Genomic DNA, 23,828 nt, shown 5'->3' on the forward strand with positions numbered 1-23,828 from the left:
CCCTTTCCCTTTCCCTTTCCCTTTCCCTTTCCCTTTCCCTTACCCTTTCCCTTTTCCCATTCCATTTACCATTCCCTTTCCCTTTCCCTTTCCCTTTCCCATTCCCTTTCCCATTCCCTTTCCCTTTCCCTTTGCCTTTCCCTTTCTCTTCCCCTTCCCCTTTCCCTTTTCCCTTTTCCCCTTCCCCTTTCCCTTCTCCTTCCCCTTCCCCTTCTCCTCACCTTTAAAGGTCCCTTCCAATGATGCTGTGATTATTTTGGCTTGACCCCTACTTGCTGAAGCCAAGAGCAGCACTAACCAGGTGTCATCTCATGGTGATGAATATATCTGGATCACAGTGATGCTCCTGTCCCCTCCACAAAGCCATTGAGGCCAGTGAGCCCTCTGTGCTCCCATCATAGCCCCAGGAACATTCCAGATGCAAGATTTCTGAACGTATTCACCAAAGGTGTGATTTCTTAGCTGGGGGAATGATTTAATAGAGATCCTGTATTCCTATTGTTTCTCAGCTCTGGAAGGGAATACCTGAATTTCCCATTGGGTATCTGTAGTGTGTATCGTAGCTGCTGGTGAGGATGAAGGAATTGCCTGGCTCAGTGGGCTGTGGGAAGCTGCAGTGTGTTGGCTGTGACTCATCCTGTTGTAGGCATTGCCCTGGGATGGGATGAATCACTCTGGGGCTGTCAGTTCGCTCCTGCAATGGAGGGAGATTCAGCAGGGTACAAACTGAGCCCGGATCAGTGCAGCAGCAGCACAGCCCCCTGCCGTGCCTCCAAGCATAGAAAACAGAAAAGAGCCCCATTCCTCAAGGGGCTGCATGGGAGGGAGCAGGGGGTGAAGCTGGAGGCGATGTCCTTGTCCCAGTGGAAGGAACAAGGTTGGGGAACCTGTGGCCAATAACCAAAGGGCTGAGTGGTCTCCATCAGTCCTCTATACAGAACCCACTGAATGCAACACCATCCATCTCATCTCTCATGCTTCCCCTGAAGGCCACACACAGGGGGTTGGGTTTCCCCTCTCCTCCAGCCCCCACAGGGACATTTTTCTCTTCTCAAGCATCACCCCCTTCCCACCCAGCCCCATTAGACAACACCCCAATGGGCACTTTGTCCCTAGGTCACCCCAGGGAAATTCCTCATCCCCACTTCCTCCCAAGCAGAGCCCAGAATAGCAAAACATGCAGGACAAATGTTTAGAGATTGTGCGAAAGTTGTGTTGGCTCCATCGCCTGTCAGGCGGATGTTGTCAACCCCCCTCCCCCCCCAAACCCTACTGCAAATACTCTTATTTCAGCCTCACTTCATCTTGTTACCAAGCAACTTTAACTGCAGAAAAACACAACACGTCCACGGGAACAAGAGCATGCACAAGGGATCAGGGCTGGTTTTGCTGTAGTTAAATGGGTTTCTATGTAATTCCATATTTTTTCCTGTTGAGCTCAGCTGAGTACAGCTTTCCAGGACTTACCTTCCCATGACTTTTTGTTTAAGTGTATGTAATCAATACATTTTTGTCTAGCAAAAAACGTGAGAGCGTTACGCATTTGCCGGAGCTTTGTGCACGAGCACAATGTGTTTGTGGCAGCAAAACCCTTACAAGCTGCTCCATGGGTGCAATGAGCCCAGTATGCTCAGCCAGTGCCCCTGAGCCTCCCAGATGCATTTGGCACTTCACCTCCATGCCATCACCGTGCCATCAACCCAACCAGAAATACAACAACCGCAAGCAATCAGCATCTTTGCTCCGACCCATCCCAGCAAACAGGTTTATGTGCTGCTCTGCTCCATGAAAGAAGCCCTTGAGCAAAACTACTCACTGTGCACATGCTCCCCTTTTATTTTTCTATTCTCCTCCTTTTCCTACTGCCATGTTTCTGTGTTGTCTGATAAATGCTTTGAAGGATTTATGGGGACACTAAGCTGGTGGTGACAGGGACATGGCCATGCAACATGAATTGTGCTTTACAGAGTGTAGAAGAGGCACTGGAGAATATTCCAGCCCACCAACATACAGACCGGAGAGTTGAGTGGAGAGGAACCTGTTGAGTTTTAGCCAGAGCAAGCATAGAGTCTTGTACCTGGGGAGGAATAACTGCATACATCAGTACAGTTTAGGGACTAACCTGGAGAGAGGAGCTCTGGGGTTCCTGGTGGAGGAAAGGTTGGCCATGAGCTATCAGTGTGCCCTGGTGGCCAAGAGGCCAATGGGATCCTGGGTTACATTCAAAAGAGTGTGGCCAGGAGATCGAGAGAGGTAATCCTCCTCCTCTGCTCTGCCCTGGTGAGCCCACATTGAGTGTCCCGTGTCCAGTTTGGAGCTCCCCACTTCCAAAAAGACAGGGATCTCCTAGAAGGAGTCCAGCGAAGGGCCACAAAGATGGAAAAGGGCCTGGAGCATCATCTGTATGAGGAAAGACTGAGTGACCTAGGTCTGGTCAGCCTGGGAAAAGACAACTGAGAGGATAGGTTTATAAATGTCTGAAGGGAGGTGGAGGCAAATGGATGAGCCCAGGCTCTTTTTGGTGGTGTGTAGAGACAGCACAAGGAGTGCTGTCCTCAAACTTGTGCATAGGAAGTTCTGTGCTAACATGCAGAAGAACTTCTTAATGGTAAGGGTGATGGAACACTGGAACAGGCTGCCCAGAGAGGTGGTGGAATCCCCTTCTATGGAGATAGTCAAGACCCCTCTGGATGCCAACCTGTGTGACCTATTATAAGGATCCTGCTTTAGCAGGGAGGATGGACTCAATGATCTCTTGAGATCCCTTCCAACCCCTTTGATACTTCAGTAGCAACACTGCATCCATTCTACAGATGGGAAAACTGAGGCAAAGAATGAGGAGCATCCGAGGGGAAACCAAACCTCCTAGCTCTGTGCTGTATCCAATCTAAACCTCCAGGTCAACTAATACAGACGTGGTTGAGAAACCCTGGACCAGGCTGAGCCGGGTGGGATCTGCTTTGTTTTTCTCCAGGCAGAGGGCACTTCCAAAGCTGTGCACCCTGCAGCATGCGCTGCTGTGCAGCCAGCCTGAAGCACGTGCTGAATTGATCCCCACTTTAATTAATGCTACTGCAATCCTTCAGCAAAAAGAGCAGCTCAGGATTTGTTTGGAAACACTGCCCTATGTACAGTAATATGTATTTATGTATTTATAAAGGCAGTCATTAAGGGGATTTTCTCTATTCCCCATATGGGCTGCATGAAGAAATAAATGCATATGTGCTGCTCACTCAAAAAAGAAAGGATTAGAGATGGGATGAAGGTCTCTGCTCGGGCTTCCCAAAATCACAAAATTGGTCTAAAAATGATACAGTGCAAACCAAACCTCAATTCCCTTGAGTTTGTCTTTACAATCTCTCTGGCTCCTGAGCCAGCCAAAGGTTTTCAGTAGTTTCATCTCACCTGTGTTTCCTGCAGAAGGAGCAATGAAGGGACGTGGATTGGTGGGGAAATATCGATGACAGGTGGACGGTTGGGTTGGGTGATCTTGGAGGCCTTTTCCAACCTTGGTGATGCTATGATTTTATGATTCTGTGAATGCTCTCGTGCTTCTGGCAGCCTTTCTGAACAGCGCTGTTTATTTTGCTCTTCTTGTTTTTATCAGCGACGAAAATTAATAACTGTTTGTTTTAAAACCAGACTTTGTTCTACAACGTAGTAAATCCATTCCCTTCCCCGTGCGTGATTACAAATGGTTTCCAGCCAGGATTTTCTATGTTAAATTGCAAAGCCTGTCACATTTAAGTCTTTTGCAGATACTTGCAGGCCATGTCTTGTTTGCTTGCTCATGTTCTGGATGCACAGTGGTTTATCCACGGAGAGCAGTGCAGAACACTTGGGGAAATGCCTGGAATTAAGTCAGAGCTGACCCGGGGAAATGTGAGGCAGATGCAGAAATGGGCAGAATAATTTCGGACCGAAAGTGTTTCGACAAAACAGCTCCCGTTGCCCAACAAGTGCAGCTAAATACAAGCTTTCTCCTCCAACTTGTCAGGTAATTAGTGAAGGAAGCATATGGCATCGCCTGGAAGTGTTGGAAGGGGATCAACACCAGACAAAGCTGGGGAGGGTTGGGTGAGTGGGCGTCACGTGGAAATAATGGGATCGGGAGGAGCGGGAGGCGGCGATGGGAAGGGGTGGAAGCCCGTGGTTCTGGCAGATGGCTGCCTTGGCACTGATGGGGTGGATGAGGATGCTGGGTGTTCCCAAAGGCTCGGTGGGAATGCTCCTTTCCTCTCACTGTTTTGGGGAGCTGCTGCTGAGGAGGTGGTGGTGGAGAGGGGATCTTCAGTGAGGATTGTGTGTGTGGGCAAGTGTAGGACGTGAGCAGCCAGACAGGGAGCCTGGGTATGCCAACATCCACCCAGTGTCCCTTGGAGGGAGATTAGCCAAATCGTGGGAGAACAAGGCAAAGGCAAATACACCAGGTTTTTATTGTAGTTGTTGGTAATAGGATTCATAGAACCACAGCATGGTTGGGTTGGAAGGGACCTCAAAGCCCCCACAGCTCCACCCCTGATGTGGACTGGCTGCCCCCCAGCAGCTCAGGCTGCCCAGAGTCCCACCCATGGCCAGGGTTTGGGCACACACAGCTCTGGGAGGCAGTGCCAGGGCATCAGCACCCTCTGAATATAGAATTTCCTCCTAACTCTCTCACTTTTTAGTCTAAAACCATTCTTCCATATCCTCCCTTATCCCATCCTTACCTTGTCTCGGTAATAGGGCTGTGTTGTTTGCAACAACTGCCATCACGAGAGGTTGGCAGGGATAATTCAGATCATGGTCACTGTGTCTTGGGCAAAAGTGGAGGCAATTGTGGTTACATCCCATCTTGCTCCATGAGACTTCAGTTCAGCAGTATCCAAAACAAACTCATCCTTTCTGTGCCGTTATTGCTCTGATGTGGCATTTTACATGGGAAACACCTGCAGCTTGCTCATCCACCCCAGCGTGCAGCAGTGATGCTGCCATGCCCCCATCACAACACTGTTTAGTACTAAAAGCAATTTTGTCACACATGGAAGTAAAAATATACAATTACCTTGCAGAGGAGTACTGCAAAGCCAATGCCAGGATTAGCACAAGTGCTGGAGGTGTCGATCAATGGGAACGTGTGGTTAGGAGTGAGTGGTGATGCAGATAATACACCTCCAGCTGGTTCAGAGTCCAACTCCAAGTGGTTGGAGCCAGGCACACGGGCAGCTTGCTGACCACCTGGGTTTAGCAAGAGTATGCGAGACCTGGGGAGGAAACTGATTTAATAAATCCTATTTATCTGCAAATTGTTTTGGAGGTAGGAAAGCTGAGCTTTAAAAAGGTTAAATGCTAATAAATACTAATAGCCTGCTCCAGCTGCTCGGTTGGTAAAGGATGCTGAGATAAAATGCCAGAGAGCAGCGCTGGATGCTGTGGGCAAGGAGTGTTAAGATTCAAGTGGCCAATGAGTAAAGCAACCTCACAGTCACAGTAGGGCTTTTTGATGCTGATTGTTCCCAAAAGGTGAATGGAGTTGTTTGTGTTTGCATTGGGGATCATTGGATCAGTGGCACAGGAGGGGCTTCCTGGATCAGCTTGGCCATGGCTTTGTGTAGCTGAGTGCTGAAACCTTGAGGGATGGGCAGCTATCAAAGAGGTCTGGGGCTGACATTCCTTCCTTCTGGTTTTCTGGCAGTGTTTTGGATCAAACACACTGCTGGTAAAAAGTTGAAAAGCATAATAAAATAGTAGAAAAATACCAAGAAATAGTAAGCAAAGAAAATAAAGAGTGACTCATCACCAAACAGAAGTTCTTCAGATGCTTAGGCGGCATTTGTTGGCCCTAGGCATGGATTCCTATCAGTGGGTTGCTGTGTGTTTAGACCATACTATGCATAGCTAATGAGTTCCTTTGCCAGTGAGCCCCCACCTCTTAAACCCACATGCTCCCTGTAGTTGGTTTGGATGTGAGGCTGTAGCAGCAAAGCCAAAGAGAGTTCTGTGCCCCAGTGGGGGAAGATGCCTGTATGATAGAGGAGCCCAAAGTGCTGGATCAGCACAGTCAGGTCTGACTTGCATCCTTTAACTCAGCTTCAGAAAGCCTGTTATCAGTTGGCTTAGTGGAAGAGGAGCTCAAGATGTGAGGATGTCACATAAGCCAAAGTGAGGAAACCCATAACAGCGCCATGAGCTTGAGCCCGTGAGCTGCAAAGGGCCTTTGTGCTTGGAGCAACTGAAGCTTGGGATTTTACACTTGTTTCATTGTCCATGTTATGTTCCAATAGGCTTCAGGTGTGTCAGTGCCAGAGATGAGGCTGCGGGGCAGCAGAGGTGGGTGCACCCATGCTTTTGGTATCAGAGACCATACAGATACTAGAACTGACTTTTTGGGAAGGAAAAGTGTATTTGTTTTAGTCATATGGGAGTGCATTTAAAATTCTGCGAACAAGCAGCCAGAAAATGGGTGTCACCTCCTGTTTTTTGTCTTGAAAGTATGGAGAAATCACAGCTCTCTGACATAGGCTGGCATCAAGCCCTTGGGATAGAAAGCAGTGAAGGACCAGGAGCCAGCAGACAATTGTGATCCCAACAGGGGGAAGCATCCCTTAGTGCTTCCCTCCATCATGCCCAGCCCCTCATCAGCCAGGCAATGCTCTCCTGCCTGTGTATCTCCTTTTGAGCAGCACGTATTGACCAGACAAAAGTCCCCAATGGCACCATCCCACCAATCCCAGCTTAATCCCCTGCCTTCTTCTTCCAGAAGAGACGACATTCGAGGCTGGAGTCAAAGTTCAGATCCACAGCCAGTCGGAGCCGCCGTTCGTCCAGGAGCTCGGCTTCGGGGTGGCTCCTGGATTCCAGACCTTTGTGGCCACCCAAGAGCAAAGGGTAAGTCCCAAATTTCATTTGCACACCGAGGTGCCTCCAGTGGGTCTCATCTATGTACTGATGCTCCTTGAGAGGTGACATGTTGGTTTTTTTTTCACTCCTTGCTCCAGACTGGGAAGAGCACAGCTCTTCTTGTTTCCAATACATTACCCACAACCCTCACAGTTTGAGTCACAGAAGGGAGTAGTATCCCTGATTGGCTTTTTGGTGTTTGTGGTTCACCTGTGGCAGTCTCTAAATGTGCTGAGTACCATCCAGCCCACTGAGACAGGTTGCTGTCTTCTAAAAATCTCTCATGCTCCAAGGAGATTAAATGAGACCAGAGGAGTGTGTTTCATTAAGCAGAGCAGCATGAATCCTTTCAGGTTGGCACCAAAACAATCACATTACTTATGCTGGCCAGTGGTGGGAAGCTCGTGGCCCAGGGTGCATCACCATCCCTGCATCCCAGCAGTGGCACATCACAGCACAGATGGATGAGATGTGATACGGCATCATTAGACCAAAATCCTGGGTAGGCATTTGGAAAGCTGGGGAGCAAAATAATGTTCTCCCCACTATTTTTGGCCATAGTGCCTTTGCTCCTGACCTTCCTGCTTCATTGCATCTCTTTTTCCTCCCTGTTCTCATGCCTCCTCTCAGTGCAGCACAGTGGGTCGATGTCTGGAGTAGATGATCTCAGTGCTCTTGTCCAACATTCTTTATCCTATGAATCAAACTGAGAAAAGCAAGCAGACTCTCATGGAGGGTTTGCTGTGATCAAACCTCCGCAGAGATCAGGGCTGCAGAATTTCAGCTCTAAGCATCTCAGCAAAGTCACCACCAACTATACCTTTAAGCCAAGGCATCTCTCCTTGGCCTTGGGTACCAAAATACACCTGGAGGCTGCAGGATTTCAGCAAGGCTCATTCATTACGACGTGCTTGTGTGTGCTCATCCCAGAGATAACGAAGGGTGTGGGCTCCTGGTGGGCGGGCGCCAGGTGGAGTCTTCTCAATTAAAGCAGAGCAGTGTTTTGCTGTGTCTTGTGAGAAGTCTGGTGGGCTGGAGAAAATGAGCAGCTCCCATTAGCACTCGCTTGGAGTGTAACACCTTGGTGACAGTGAAGGCAAAGGGATCTTCAGGGGCACAGTGAGCACCTGCTGAAGTCCAGAACAGCTCCTGCCCCATCTGTGTCCCAGCCATACGCAAGCCAAGCCCTGTCCTCGTGCTGCTCAACCTCCCCAGACTCATTCTTGAGATGCTGTGTGGCCTGGGCAAACCTTGCTGGTGGGTTTGGATGCATCAGCTATTGGAGGAAATGGCCTTGGAGACCCATGGGAGGCATTCTTCACTCCATACCCTTCCATAAATCCATTGGCAGTCACTTTGTGCTGCCCCAGAGGACCTGCTGGGTTACAGCCAGCAGCCAGTCGGTTGGGTGAGCCCACTCACAGCCTGCAGCGAGGACCTCGAGGACTTTATTTTAGGTAGGAATAAGCATAAATGCTGAGACCTGCTCTAAATCTTCCCTAATGCTACCCTTCCTACTGCCAACCTTAATTATTTTTCATTCTTCCTATTAGAAAAAGCGATTGCAAGGGACTGTGTTAGGAAGACAGCTAACTGAGAGAAAAGAAACGAAATAAAAACCCTCCCTCCTCACATCCCTCCTTCAGGAAGGAAGATGGCAGTGAAGCAGAATTTGGGAGGCTCTTTGCCAAAGCGTGTCTCTCCTTCTGTGGGCTTTGCCCCAGGTTCAGCGCTGGCAGGGGGCAGGGCGCATTGCTGCTCAGTGCCAGCCATCCTGGAACAGGTTTAAGATTGTACCACAAAGCCTTAGCTCATGAGACACAATAAGGTCACTTTATAGCCTAATTGCAACCACTAATTACCAACACTGCAGCACAAGCATGCTACTGCCTTGTCTAATTAGCCCCCAGTTACCCCTCTCTTATTACCCTGCCTTGTCTAATTACACCTACCACCCCAAATGAGCATCTCTGATTCAGGGCCCAGATTGAGTCTTAATACCTCACCTCCACGCCTGGGGTGGGCATGTGCTATTCCTTCCATAAGTCAGAGCAAAAGGAGGAAAACCCCATGAACATCACCCAGAAGACTGAGTCCAGCTCATTATTGCAGTCCTAAACTGCATGTTTTATATCACCATGGTCAAAAGCAAACCATGATGGTGTGATCTCCTTAAATGTTGCTTGAAAACCAGCTGTCAGTCGAAAGAAGCAACAAAAAAAATCAGTTTTTCTCCTCCTTCTGCAGCAGCTGAGCCATCCAGCAGAGTGACTTTTAAGAAACATTTGCCAGGTTGGTGGTGTTAATGCAGTAGTAGTGTCAGAAGCATCCAGGGAGCACTGCAGATGGGGACACTGCAAGCAAGCTGTGCCTGCTGAGTCAGCAAAAGCAAAGGCAGTGCAAGCAGGGGGTTCTCCATAAAAGCTGTTTGTGCTGTGTTTTTCTGCTGTGGACACGTCAGACTGAAGCCATTTCCTCTAATTACTTGGAATTTAGGAGCTAGGATAGAGCTCCCCAATGCTCAGGCGCTGCTGGAGGCAGTGCGGTGGCAATTAAAATGGGAGTGGTTTGATGGAGGACGTCAAAAATCCTCTCTGAGTGATTTCGGAAGGGAGCTGGGGCAGTTCACACAGAGACGTGAGACTGGCTGCTGTTTTCTGGGGGTCTTACACTGTGTTACATGAGGAGGGGAGCTGGAAGAGCTGGGGCAGAGCAGAGATGCTCCGGCCACGCAGGAGAGCCGTTTCTATGGCAATCCGTGAGCCTAATGAGTAAGGTTTGTTTTCTCATGAATGAGCCAAATGTGGAGCAGCAGCACAGGAGCTGGCTGCAGGCACAGGCAGGCTGGTACCAAGCAGGGCAGGAGCACCGTGCACAGGGCTGTGCCCTCCAGGCCCCTGCTGCTGGTTTTGTGAGGGTGCATCCCCAAATTTCCCTTTTCCCAACACTTTTGGGTGAGCCTGCAAAAAAAACCACCTTGCGTTGTGTGTACCATAGGATCAAGGAGTCATTAAGGTTGGAAAAGACTTCTAATGTCATGTGGCCATAATTGCATTGGAAAGAATCATAGAATCATAGAATGGTTTGGGTTGGAAGAGACCTTGAAGATCATCTAGTTCCAACCCCCCTACTATAGGCATGGACACCTCCCTCTAGACCAGGTCGCTCAAAGTCCCATCCAGCCAGGAATTGAATGCTTACAGCGATGGGGCATCCACAACCTCACTGGGCAACCTGTTTCAGCGTCTCACCACCCTCACAGTAAAGAATTTCTCCCTAATATCCAGTCTAAATATACCCTCTTCCAGCTTAAAAGCATTTTTCCTTGTCCTGTTGCTATATGCCTTTATAAAAAGTCCCTCCCAAACTTTCCTGGCCCCCTTGAGCCTCCTCTTTTCTAGGCTTAAGAGCCTCAACTCTCTCAGCCTCTCAGGTTGCAATGCACACTGGCATTCATATTTTGGAAGGCTGATTCATTAAAAAAAAAAAAAAAAAAACAGATTCCTCCTGGCTTTGCCATCTTTTCATCCCATTTTCCCAGCTGTGCTTTATGGCATCATTGCTGCATCACCCATGGTGGATGGGATGGGTAACTGCTGCTCCCTGCCACGCCACCGGCGCCGTGCGTTAGGGAAGATGAAAAGCACACTAAAATGGCAATTTCTGCCAACTTGGCAATAGAAATTTAAGAGGCTTCAATTAAGCAACAGGTTCAAAGACGGAGCAATATTGTTTTATAGGGCTCTAGTGCGCCTTGGAGACTCATCCCCCTGTAATGTTTGCACGGGACAGAGAGCATCAGCTACCAACAACTGCAGGATCACAAAGTGTAATTACAGAGCCAGGGAAACGGGGCTCAGGGTCCAGCAGTGCTGACTCCTATTTTCAAACAGGGCGTAGGCTGTTGCGTTTGAAAATTGGGAGCAATTAAGTGACATTTCCCCGGTTTGCCAACGCTCACTCAGAGCATCTTCTACCTACAGTCTTACACCTCCTCCTGGAAATGTTAGCTCTCAGTTTCCCTCAATCCCACGCGCTCTCCCTGTTGATTTCCTCCGGTCTGTCATTGGGCTCTAATGAATTAAACAGCAAGAAGCCAGCCAGCAGCCAGCGGTGGCAAAAACATCAAAGGGGATGAATGGAAGCCAATGCAAGGATGTTTTTGTAGGGCAACTGTGTGGTTTTGCTTGGAAAATGGCGTTTGGCCTAAAAAGATACAAGGGGAAATGGGCTTGGAGCAAGCAGTGGAAATGAGTCTGACTGAAGAGTGATGAAGATGGAGAGAAATTTAAAGGGCTCCTTTGGGAAGGAGGTTGGTAAGAGAAACTCTTTGAGCACGTCATGAGTGTGTATGGGATGGTGGTCAGCAGTTTCTGTTCACCATTTGCTTTGTGACAGGGATAGTAGATAGATTTCCTTTTAAAAGATGGAAAACCACTTTCTGAGCATAGCAGAGCTCCAGAAAATCCAATGCACCTCCAGCCTGGGCACCTGTGTGAGGTTGGCCAGCGTGGTCCAACAAGTAGAGCCCACATTGACCAGTGGAATGTGAAGCAATACTTCTGCTGGTGGAGGAGGTAGCCAAGGAGGAAAAGGCAGAGCTAATTGCCATTTGATTGCAGAGTTAATTGCCATTTCATCCTTGGAGGGTTTCAAGGCTGGATGGGATTCTGGGCAGCTTGATCTGGTGGGGGGCAACCAGCCTACAGTATGGGGTTGGAGCTTGAGGTCTTTCAGGTTGCTTCCAACTAAACCATTCTATGGTTCTGTGATTTAAAATATAAGCAGAAGGCAAAGCTCATTGAGCACGGGAGAAAAACACGTGGAGCAGCCACCCAATGACTTTTGCTTTGCAAAATCATTCCCAGGGAAAAGGGAACCTGGAGGGGCTCACAAATCACAGCGTGCCCAAATGAATGTTTTCTCCCGGTGATCATTCAAATCCAGGGCTGTGTACCCTTGCCAAGCACCGCAGGCTGCTGGAAGGGTTAAGCTCTTGTCAATCAAGACAGTTTTATTGGTGCAAATGGGAAAGAACAGCTGCATGGCACACAGCACACCCTGCCTGGGCAGGGAGGCGATAAATAGAGAAATTCCAGCATCATTAACTGGGAGATGGAGACAGGAACCTGCAGCGTGTTCACTGAGCTTTTTAAGCATTTTACAAGTGCTGAAGCTGTCTGGGATTGAAAATCTATTAAGTTGATGCCATTTGATGTCTTATTAAAGAACGTAGGTTTGTGGTCATTATTTCATTTGCAGCATAAGCAGACACACCTTGCCTTGAGGCTGCGAGCTCCAGTGGTGGTGGGCTGGTGGCTCTGGATGTGCCTGGAGCGCGGTGACATCGGGTGGTGCTGAGCCAAAGCAGATTTATGGCAGAGCACAGCTGCAAACAGGGCTGGAAGCAGCTTCACCACATTCCCACGCTGCAACCGCTCATTGCAATCCCCTAATAGCAGGAATCAAGGCAATTTAACGAGCACTTAATTAATTAATTAAGTATTAATGACGGCGAATGTGAGGGGATGCGCGTTTGTCGGCCTCAATTAGGGGCTGATGCTGAACTCCAGCTATTGGGAAAGCAGAGCAAAATGATGGATCAGTGCCACTGAAGTGAGGGCAGAAACTGTTCCTGCTTTGCTCTTTTCATCCTTTCCTTCCAGTTTCTAAGGGACGTCGCTCATTTCTGGTGGTGGGAAGCAGCTCAGCTTCTGGTGCAGCACCAAATCCCACTGCTCACTGCATTTGGGGCAAAAATGAGCACTGCACAAAAGAGGGGAAAGCAAAGCAAGTGAGGCAGGCAGCATTATGTGACGGCCTCGTTAACTTTGTTAGCTCTGTGCACTGGAGATCCAGGTGTCTGCACTGCACAGCCCAGGCAGACCCCAGGGTCAGGTGTTGTGCATACAAAGGCTTTGCGTGAATTTGCAGCCCTGACAGTGCACCAGTTGCATCAATGAGAGGGTTACAGGGGTTTGCAGGGAAGGATGCTTTTGCAGGCAGGTTCACCATTTCACTAACCCCACAGTTTGCACTAACCACAGGGCTTGCAGTGCTCATGGGAGCACGGATGGGGCCTTGCAATGGGAGAAACTTCAGATTTTGCTCCATTGCTTTTTGGCAGGATTGAGCTGTGTGCTGCAGAAGTGTTTGCCCTCTTGCTCTGAGCCTTCCCCTGCAAGGTGCACTCTTGCAAAAGCACAGCGTGGCTGTGGGGCTGAAGGGGCTCCTCTCAGGGAACATTTCTGAGGATGTGCCCTGCCTGGGAGCAGCACAGAGCTGATTCCATGGGGATGTACCTGCCCCCTCCTGAGAGGTCCCACACCCATGTGCTGATCAGTTGAGGATTCACTTCTGATTACAAATTACAGAGCACAAGGGAAGCAACCTTCCTCTGAAGCTGTAATTACAATGGAAGCTCCACTAATAGCCCTTGATGAGTCCCTCAGAGAGGTAGAAGTTTGTTGACTTGCACAGGGAGGGGGGGTCTTAACACTGAGAGCAAAAAATGGAACGTATGGTGGCACGTGGATCTGTGTGCTGCATGTTGGGGAAGCTGGAAAGGAGTAAATTGTGGGCAAAGCAAATGGAACCCCATGATTGGAGGGAGAAGCAAGCCAGCTTTGCTTCACTGCATGGGGTCTGTGCTAATGCAGGACATGGGCGGATAGTGCTCGTGGTCCTGGCTCTGGAACAAGACCTAACTCTGTTAATGAAGCTGGCTTTAATTAAGCATTCAGCCCGTGCAGCTCCTGCAGACGCGGTGCTGGTTCACAAACACCGTGGCTCACATCCAGTGCTGGCTGAGCAAAAGCTGTGTAAGCTCAGTGTCTGATGGCGACTCCGTCATCTCCTGCTCCTGTCACCTACATCTCAGAATAAAATTTACAGGGCTTAGAAGATTTGTGTGTAGCGGTGCTCAGAAGAGAGCTGATTCCATCTGAGCCTGTGATTATTTATTCTCCTTTATCATACAACGTGCAACATATGGGCCCCTTTCTCCGCTGCGGATGACTAAATGATGGCATCTGGTACTCTATTATGCAGCAAGTGTAAAGCAAATGAGAAAAGATCCTCTTCAAACAACACTTTGCTATTGTTGCAGAGACGCTCTCAGTATTTTCATTCAGAGGTGTTGCTTCGCAGGCTTCCAACACCACCCGCTTCAGAGCCAGCCCTGTTTCTTGGAGATGCTGCAAATGTCTGGGAGCTGCTTTTATTCTCAGTTCTTCTGCTGGTTCCACAGATGGGAACAGCCTTCACCGGCTGCACCTTCGCACCTGGGAGCTGTCTGTGGCTCAGATGGGACCTGCAGGATGCGGAGATCGCTGCGTGTTGTGCTGAGCTGCTCTCACTGCTGTTGCCCTGAAGTGAGCAGCAGTGTGGATTTGGATGGATTTGGGGAACTCCAGTGCCCATGGGCGATGCTGCAAAGTTATTTTTTTGTCAGCAGTTAAATAGCAGCATCGATGCTCACAGGAGCAGGGGAAGGGAGCTGGTGATTCTGTGCTTGCCAGGCTAGTGGGCAACCAGAGCCTAGGAGCGTTCACTGTTACACCGAGATCCCTTCACCTTCATTCTGAGCTTGTCTAGGGTCTCTCCTTGGTCCTATGCAGGGGAAGACCTGGAACTGCCATCTTACCATGGCTGGGAGCCTTGGCTTGGCTGGGAGATGGATGTTCTGCAGGGCTACCTTGAGCATGGTTCCATCTGGTCCTGCAAACCTGCAGCAGGTTAGAGACTGAAACAACTGGGAACCATCAAAGTGGTGAGCAAAGCACCTCCACATTCTTGGGTGGGAACTTTTTGTGGCAAAATTGTTCATAGAGAAGGAATTACTTCTGCTTGGCTGAGCTATGAGCCCATGGGCCCAGGGCCATGGGGTAGGACTGGATTTGGAGTGGGCTGGATTCTCCCTCCAAAGCCTGGCCTTTTCTCCAAGCTCTGCCTTACTTCCACCCTCACCACCAGTCAAGTTCTTCACAACATCTCTTTCTCTCCCTATCTGCAATTGAAGACCAATATAGAATATAGCTGCTGATTGGTTATGAAGTCAAAACCAAAGACAAACCTTCTCTCAAGCACTACAGGCTGGTGCAGAAAGGGTGCAAATGTTCTGAAGGTGCTTTGGAGGTGAGCTGGGGCTTTGCTCTCACCAGAGATCTCACAAATCATAGAATCATTATGGTTGACAAAGACTACTAAATCATCTGGTCCGACAAAAGAGACTTGGAGCGCAGTATGGGCTTCACGTGGCTCATGTCATGTCAACTTTGTTGTAATCACCCCAGGTCCATACCTGAAGGGTTCCTGGGCTCATTATTCATCCTTCAGGGTCCACAACATGGCTCTACTTTGTGACTCACCCCTTTTCAGGTTCCTCAGAGAAGTTTGGGTGCGCCATCACTGGAGGTCCCAAGGCCATGGATGAGACCCTGGGCAGCCTGAGCTGGTGGGAGGCACCCAGCCCACGGCGAGGGATGGAACTAGATGGGCTTTAAGATCCCTTCGAGCCCAACCATGCAATGATTCCATGGTTCTGCAACCGTTATGGTCCCTTCCAACCCAACCATGCTGTGATTCTATGGTTCTGCAATCTCTGTGATCTCTTCCAACACAGCCACACTGGGTTCCATGATCCCATGGTTCTTCGATCTTTAAGGTCCCTTCCAACCCAATCAAGCCGTGATATCGTGGTTCTATGATCTTTGAGTTCCTTTCCAATCCAAACCATGATTCTATGACTCTCTTTCCCCTACATCTCCAGAAGACCCCCCAGATAGCCCCAAAGGAAGCACCTCACACCTAGCTCCTAGTTCTTAGGCTTGTAGTCCATCACCATATGTTTACATATTTATTTTAGAACATGATTAATGTTACTACATATTTAAATGAATGTTTCTCTCCAGCCAACGTGCTCTGCCAGCACAATGCGTTCAGTGTTTCGAGCAAAGCATGGCAAATTGGATGCTGCTTTAAAACACAGAGGAGGGGTTAGGGAAGTGCTATTTTCTGCTCTCTAGCAAAAAGTATTGCAGAGCATTTAGTGAAGATAAAGAGAAATAGGAAAGCCTGCCAAGCTTCAGACAGAAGGCAAACAAGGTAGATTTGGCCGTGGGGGCCAGAGAGCGACTGTTTTTCCTCCAGCATGTTCTGGGCTTGCAATTAAGGTTTCTGTGGTGGACTGCAGCGTTCTGCTCTTCTTATTTTTGCATTTATGCTAAATAAAGTGGTAACAACAGAAGAGTTTGCACTGCACTACTACTGAGCAGTCCGGGTTGCTTCATGCAAGGTGATGTGCAAAGGTGGGTCGTCAGCAGCATGGGTGCAAGGAAAGTGGATGGCTGTCACTGTGTCTTGCTGCAGAGGTGTTTGGAAAGGGCATTGCTGACTTGTCCTCTTCTCAAAGCTGGTGCTACTGTGTAAGGCTGTCACCTGGTGCATTTTGTGTCAGTGTGAAAAGTGCCTATGTGAGGAAAGGAATGGTGCAGACCCAGGTTTGTTTGCACCACAGCAATCACATTTCCTTTGCTGGAATTTTGCTGCTTCCATTATCTGCTCCTTAATGTCACCAGCACTGCCTGCGTCGTCCCCATGAGATGAGCATAAGGCTGAGCCAGGAGCTGTCACACACCGCTGCTGATTACCCTGTGTTTGTTCTCACCAAATTGGAGCCAATTTGTAAGTCGCAGCCTCCCCAGCAGTCCCTACACGAGCAGCATTTTCCCAATGGTGCAAGAAAGGACCAAGTGCTCCTTTAAAGCTGGTCCTGCAGAATGCCTGGTGCTGCACATCCCCTGTGCACCATCCTGCTGGGTGTGCACCATTCTGCTGGGCTCTGCTGCTGGACTGGAGGGGAGCTCTGCAGCACAAGGACTTGCTTACTGCAAAAAAGTTGCTGGGAGGGTGAGGATGGGTATGAGAAACTGATTTGTGCAATTGCTTAATGCCATTTCCAAGATCACGATGAAGGGTTGGACCAGTAGGCATCAACCTGGGCGGGTTTGGGAGTTGGAGTTGAGAGTGACTCGTGTTGGAATTTTTGGGGTTGGGCTGGACTAGGCAAGCTGAGTTGCCCCTCTCCCCAGCCAGCGTGGTCCCTTTCCTTCTTATCAGTAGGGGGGAGGAGATGCTGCATCCCCTGACACCCCCTCCTCCCTCTCTTGCAGCTGACCTACCTGCCTCCGCCGTGGGGTGAATGTCGCTCGTCAGACATGGGCTTAGACTTCTTTCCCGTTTACAGCATCACGGCTTGCAGGATCGACTGCGAGACGCGGTACATTGTGGAAAACTGCAACTGCAAAATGGTTCACATGCCAGGTCAGTGTTCCTCTCCATCCACCCAGCCTCCACCAGCCAAGGGACCTGGGACTAGAGGAGCTGGGAATATCTTGTCCTAAAGGGAAGAGGGTGCAAGAAATGTTTGTGAAATGTCCTGAAATAGGGGCAGGAGTGGCAGAGGGCCATGGTTCTGGTAACACCTCTCTGTCCCTGGATTAGCACCCTTGGGTGATGTTTGCTGTGACTCTCTGATTTGGAAAAAAGGCCCCCAGAGCCAGCAGAGGTAGGATGGGTGCTGCAATCCTTCCGTTGCCCAACCCATCCTTGGCTTGCTTTGCAAATGTCAAGTCAGTGGTGTCATTTCTTTGTTGTCCCCACACTGCCCTCAGCTCATTTTGGGACTGAAAAGGGAGACAGGACAGGGCTGAAAAGCTTCCATGTCACCAGTCCCTAGCAACAGCGATGGATGTGTCCTTTCCCTGCAGGGGATGCTCCCTTCTGTACCCCAGAGCAGTACAAGGAATGTGCAGAGCCTGCGCTTGGTGAGTACCAGGAGATGTCTCTGGATGTCATGGGAGTCCCAAGCTGGGGGGACTTCCAGCAGCCTGTGTCCTTCTGGATGGGGTCATTAGCAACAGCTGCAGCCCAGAAATGGCTTTTGATAAGATCTGAGTGTTGGGGAGGGCAGGATATTCCCTAGGATAAAAGTTCCTCTGTCCTGTGGTTCCATCGAGGCAGAAAGAATCAGGATAACAAGCACCCTGAGATGTGTAGGAGGGGAGCACTTCTAGGTCTGGGTCTGTGTTTGGGTCTGGATTTGGAGCTGGATTTGATTTTGGATTTGGATTTAGGATTGTATTTGGGTTTGAGCTTGGATTTGGAGTTGGGTTGGGGTTGAGAGAGAGCAACACATTCTAGTTTGGGATTTAGGAGACTCCAGGGTTGAGTGCTGTTGTCAGGATCAGATGCATGCAAAGGGTTGGCATGTTACCAACATGAGATGAGTTACAACCCCAGGCAGATGCTGGTAACAGAGCATGGCCTCCAGCGAAGAGCCTGTCTTCAATCTGCTATGAATGGCATGCAATAAAATGGAAAAGAAATGGCCGGGATTTCTTGCAGCTCTTCTCATTTGAGATCTGACTGCTTGGCTCCTTTCTGGGCTGTGTGACCTTTGGGTCCACATCTGCTGCCTATTTCCAACTCTTGAGATCGAACTTTGCCACCTTCTCCAGGTTTGCTTGCTGAAAAAGACAGCAATTACTGCATCTGCAGGACACCCTGTAACCTGACCAGGTACAACAAAGAGCTCTCCATGGTCAAGATCCCCAGCAAGACTTCAGCCAAGTACCTGGAGAAGAAATTTAACAAATCAGAAAAATATATCTCGTGAGTGTTGCAGAAAACAGAACTCCTTCGTTTGGAAGGGTGGGGGGGTAAAAAGTAAAGATCTGTTTGCCATTTAAACCACAAGTGCTTAGACCTTGCCAATATGGGCGTATGTCCTCCATGGGGGATTAGGGTGAGCCCTCAAAGAGATGAGGTGTGGGTTGCTTTCATCCCAGAAGAGCTATTGGGACACCTTGGGCCCAGAAGAGCTATTGGGACCAGTCATGGGCACATTGTGATCCATATGGAGACAGCAAGAGTTATTCCTTATTAATCATCATTCAGGCTTCTGCTCTTACCATAAAAGTGAGATCCAGCGCCTCAGATCCTGAGCAGAGATCTTGGAGAGGAGTTCTCCAGCTTGTGCTGAGGCTCCCAAAGTACAGCCTTGGCCTCCTGGTGTCTGTAGGTCAGCAGAAAGAGTGATGAGGACAGGGGGTGGGGGAAAAGCCCCCAGATCCCTTTATCTTTTCCTTGTCCCAGAGTGGTGGCTGATGGGCTGGTGCTGTTGTTCTCTTTCTACAGAGAAAATATTCTTGTCTTGGACATATTTTTTGAGGCACTCAACTATGAGACGATTGAGCAGAAGAAAGCCTATGAAGTGGCAGCCTTACTTGGTAAGGAGGAGTCGGGGTATATTATCAGGTCTGTGTGAGCTGGGTGTATTTATGGGACAGGCAGATGCCACAAGTGAGTGCATCCTGTGAAATCCCAGCAAAATCCAACCACATTTCTGACCACTACACTTTCAATCCCTTCTCTTCTTTTCCTTCTGACACCAAGCTTGGGGCCACGATCTGAGGGACGATAGCTAATCCATGTGTCACCCATGAGAGGTTAATGTGAGCTGCTCCATCTCTGCTGGATACCAGAGCCCTGATATTCGGGTTGAGCAGGCAATGGATGCTCTCAGTGGTGATTCTCATGCTGGAAGGCAGTATGGAGAAAGCTATCTCTTAAAACCTTCTACCCACCACCTCTTACCTGCTCCAAACTCATCTTAATCTCCAACAGGGCCATCCAGGACCCCGGGCTCTTTGCCTTTGAATGCTGCCCCACAGCTCAATGGGGAAGGTCAGGGAGCTGTTGGGCTGCTTAGCTTCAAATTGGGTCAAGCTTTGTGGGTGATGACTAAAGATTTAAGTGCTTGAGACCCATCAGGCTGGGCAGTAGAGGTGTTCGGTCAAGGAAAAGGCTGATGATGAAGCTGCTCTGGTAAAACCATCAGCGTGTTATTCTCTCTCCTAGGTGACATTGGAGGCCAGATGGGGCTATTTATTGGTGCTAGTATCCTCACTATACTAGAGCTCTTTGATTATATATACGAGGTAAGTGCCTTGCCTTCACCTTATTCCTGGCAGGGGTTGGGCTTGAAAGCCTTGATGCCAGCCGGGGCCACCACAGATCACAACCCTCCATGCCCAACGTGCTCAATTAATGCTAGAATTAATTATAAATGACTATAACATAAGAATTATAAGTTAATTATACCATATAATTCACCTCCAGAAGACCTCAAGCCAAACAAACCCTCCCTAGAGCATTCTCTCCTCCAGGATCTCATTTCCCACTCTTCTTCACCATATTGCAAAAGCGTTAATGTTGGGGGTCAGGTTCATGGCTTTTGATTGTAAAGGGGAAACTGAGCATCTGGGGGGCCTGCAGCAAGCCTCTGGGATTTTGGTCCCTGTTTGCAATGAGATGACCCCAAGAACCCAAACCTGCAGGCACTATTTTATAGCAGGAAAGAATGAATTTATGGCACAGTTACAAGTGGGATGTGACACCTCTGGGGAGAGGCAGTTCCCAGCACATCTGTCACTTCCCATCCCAAACTGGGGGGTTTAATGCAATATTTTTAGTCTCTCTGTACTGAAATCTGCAATAATTTGGACCTCCGTCGTCCACCTCTTATCATGATGGCACTGGGGATTATTAATCCTGTGGGATATTGTATTTAGAGGTTGTTTGTGGCATTTGCCACAGCAATGTGTGCCGAGCCAGCTGGGTGCATGGGGATGTTGTCTGCTTCAATCTTGCTGGAACATCCTTATAAAAACTCTTCAGTTTTATTATAGATGCTGGCTCTGCATTTTAAGGCAGTCATTCCCCATCACAGCTCCTTCTGGATGGCTGTTAGCACTTGGTGGCATTATCCTGCAGTAAAATAGATAGAAAATTACAAGCATAAAGCTAATAATGGCTTGGGTGTGCAAACAGAGCCGGGTGCCTTGGTTTATATCTCAGTCTGAATTCACACCATATTTCATTAAAATCTCCTATTCTCAGCTATCTTGGGCTTCTTTCATAAGAATAATAAGAATAAGGTAATAAGAAACCTTGCCAGGTCTGGACTTTTTTCTTCTCTTTTTCTTTCCTTTGTTTGATATCTGCTTATGGAACTTGTCTAACAGTTTCCTCATGCTGCATTTTTTTTCTTTCTTTCATTCTTTTTTTGGGCAAACATGGCTTAAGAGAGCATCCCATCTCCTAATGCACACCTGGGGATGCACAGCGAGTTCACCTTCATGGTCATGATGGATCTTTGACCCACACTGGGCAGGAAGAGCAGGAATAAAATGCCTCAAATAGCTCTGATCTGCTCAGGGCTTCAGCAAGGCAGGGCTCAAAGCACCTTCAACTCATTGCAAACTCTCTGAGATTGCCAGCAAATGGATGCTGGCAAATGGATTGTTTTCTATTAGCTTACCCAAAATCAAAAGGGTTGAGCCTAGGAATGGCTTTTCACATTGGTCACGCTGCTCAGCCCTGGACCAGGGCAGAATGTGCAGCCAGTCCTGCATCCCACCAAGCATCTCCTGCCAGCATCAGGAGAATGCTGTAGGAACTGCTTCCTTAGGAGCTGACCCAATTGCTCACATTTTTAGCTTGCTTCTTTGGGTTGTTGTTTATTTTTTCCTCCCTGTGGAAGGCTTTCAGTAAAAAATAAAAATAAAAAAATTGCACTCCCTTCTCATCCTTTGTGGGATTTCCCTTGAAAATCAAATCGGCTTTTCAGCAGCAGCTCCTGAGGAGCCATGGCTGCAAGGGGAAGCTGTGTTCACATAGCTGACATTTTCAATAAACTCCCAAATAGATATTTTTAAATTGAGGTTTGGGAGCTTTTTGTTATTTTTCTTGTGAAAAAAAAAAAATCAGGTTTGACACATGGGCTGGTTTTCTCTGGAAGATTTTCTCATTCTTTCCCGTTGAATCTGGGTCCTCCAAGCCCAGAGCCCCTCCAGCTCTTGCCCCATGCTTTTAGGTGTTGTACTGAAGGATATGGTTTAGTAGAGAAATATTGGTGGTAGGAGGATGGTTGGACTGGAAGGTCTAGGAAGTCTTTTCCAACCGTGGTGCTTCTATGATTCTATGGTAAATCTCAAAAATTCAAGGGAGGGTTGGCCAGCTCAGTGAGGTGGAGTCACTGCTGTAGAGGCGTTCAGGAAATGTTCAGATGCTGTACTCTGGGACATGGTCTGTCGGTGGTAGCTGGATGGATGGACTGGATGATCTTGGAGGTTTTGCCAACCTTGGTGGTTCTGTGATGTCAGAAGGCGCTCTGCTCACCTCATCCTGCCCGGTTTAGAATCATAGAATCACCGAATTCTATGATTAACCAACCCTCCCTCTTTTGCAGCTGATCAAGGAGAAATTATTAGACCTACTTGGCAAGGAGGAAGAGGAAGGGAGCCATGATGAAAACGTGGTAAGGAGCCCCATCACTGCGTTATTTCCCAAGGACTGATCGTGCTTCCGTAGCAAAGGAATTTAGCGGTGCCAACGAGGAGAGGCAGTGGGTGGAGAGCAGCCCCGGGGTAACCCCGTCCCGTTTCTCCATCGCAGAGCACTTGTGACCCCATGCCAAACCATTCGGAAACCATCAGCCACACTGTGAACGTGCCACTGCAGGCCACCCTGGGAACACTGGAGGAGATCGCCTGCTGACACCGCCCGACCTCTGCACAGTGCCAACACCTAAGGAAGGGAAACTGCACGGGAAAGCAGGGACCGAGCTCAGGTTTGCAACGGGGGCAAAAAATAAATAAAAATAAAAATAAATTAATTAATAAAAAAAATTTAAATAAATAATAATAAAAAAAAAAAACAAACAGGAAGAAAATCGCTATGCATTAAAAAAAAAAATAATAAATATATATATTATATATATACTCTGCCAAAACCAAGCGAGAGGCGCCTTGGACTTGACTTGTGTTGTCCTTTCCTCTGGGGGGGTTGTCTCCAAGCTGTGAAGGCAGCAGCTCCTTTTTGAACTGTACAAAACACAGAGACCAGCACCACAAACACTGAGAAGCCCCGCCACCTCACATACTGCCAAATGTACAAAGCACCTGCATGCCAGTTCTTTTTACGGCAATATATCCCTAGCTGTCTTTATAAGCTCTGTTCCTCTTTACAGTCTCTGATTTTCACTACAAGAAGGAACTCGCGGGCCCAGCCATCCCCTGAAATCACCATTACTAACGTCGTAGGCTGAATTAGAATAAAGAAACAAAAAGTCGCAGCTCTTGGATTCTTCTTACGTTCTTGTCCTTCGTGTCAGTCTGTGATGAATCTTAAGCTAAGCCAGGTCCCCGAGGCCGGGCCACCTCAGCGCTGCCCGACACCCCCAGGTGAGCATCCCTGCGGAGGGGCAACCGTGTGGCTCTCGGTGGATCGTCCCCACCCGGCTGCTGTGTCATGCTCCTCCATCTGCAGTGCCTGGACAGTCCTTGGGGGGTGGGGGGGGGAAGGTTTGAGGGAGGGGTGGGCAGGGGGCGGTGGGTTTCTGAAGTTTCCTTTTTTAATTTTGTGTGTGTGTGTGTGTGTGCGTGTTTAATTTTTATTTTTATTTTTTATTATTATTATTTTTTCTGTTAATGGATTCTGTGCTTTCTCCTCGTTCTCATGACTGATATTAAAGCTGGTCTTGTGGAAATGGCCGGGCTGTGTCATTTCTGCCTTGCCCCCACCCCAAGCTGGAGCCCCCAGCACAGTCTGGGCGAGAGGCAGGCACTAGGATGAGCCCACCCCGTTCCCTCGCCCCTTCCCCCTCCGTCTTCTGGAGCATCTCTCCTATGAGGAAAGGCTGAGTGAACTGGGTCTGTTCAGCCTTGAGAAATGAAGACTGAGAGGGGACCTGATCCAGGTCTATCAGTATCTGAGGTGTGGGGGGCAGAATGGCGAGGCCGGACTCTTCTCAGTGGGGAGTGGAGACAGGACAAGGGGAAACAGCCGGAAACTGCAGCATAGGAAGTTCTGCACCAATGTGCACA

General features: G+C 48.8%; 1 protein-coding gene across 3 annotated transcripts in view; it reads left to right on the top strand.

Annotated features, from left to right (window-relative positions):
- ASIC2 (acid sensing ion channel subunit 2) overlaps positions 1 to 23,274 on the top strand; it is a 418,251-nt gene extending 394,977 nt beyond the window's left edge. The window contains exons 3-11 of one of the 3 annotated variants that reach the window (XR_008210384.1): positions 6,743 to 6,867; positions 17,052 to 17,202; positions 17,649 to 17,705; positions 18,399 to 18,552; positions 19,078 to 19,169; positions 19,801 to 19,880; positions 22,193 to 22,261; positions 22,399 to 22,573; positions 22,973 to 23,274. Coding sequence is in view for 1 of the 3 variants with exons in the window: in XM_052699502.1 (XP_052555462.1) it covers positions 6,740 to 6,867; positions 17,052 to 17,202; positions 17,649 to 17,705; positions 18,399 to 18,552; positions 19,078 to 19,169; positions 19,801 to 19,880; positions 22,193 to 22,261; positions 22,399 to 22,500 (833 nt within the window). In the remaining 2 variants the exon portion in view is untranslated. Of the gene's footprint in view, positions 1 to 6,739; positions 6,868 to 17,051; positions 17,203 to 17,648; positions 17,706 to 18,398; positions 18,553 to 19,077; positions 19,170 to 19,800; positions 19,881 to 22,192; positions 22,262 to 22,398; positions 22,665 to 22,972 lie in introns of those variants that run through there. The other 2 variants (XR_008210383.1, XM_052699502.1) reach the window with 2 other exon arrangements.
- The last annotated feature ends 554 nt before the right edge of the window (positions 23,275 to 23,828 follow it).

Source organism: Tympanuchus pallidicinctus, unplaced genomic scaffold (assembly GCF_026119805.1).
Source record: "Tympanuchus pallidicinctus isolate F22 unplaced genomic scaffold, pur_lepc_1.0 scaffold37, whole genome shotgun sequence".
In the NCBI taxonomy this organism is placed as follows: domain Eukaryota; kingdom Metazoa; phylum Chordata; class Aves; order Galliformes; family Phasianidae; genus Tympanuchus; species Tympanuchus pallidicinctus.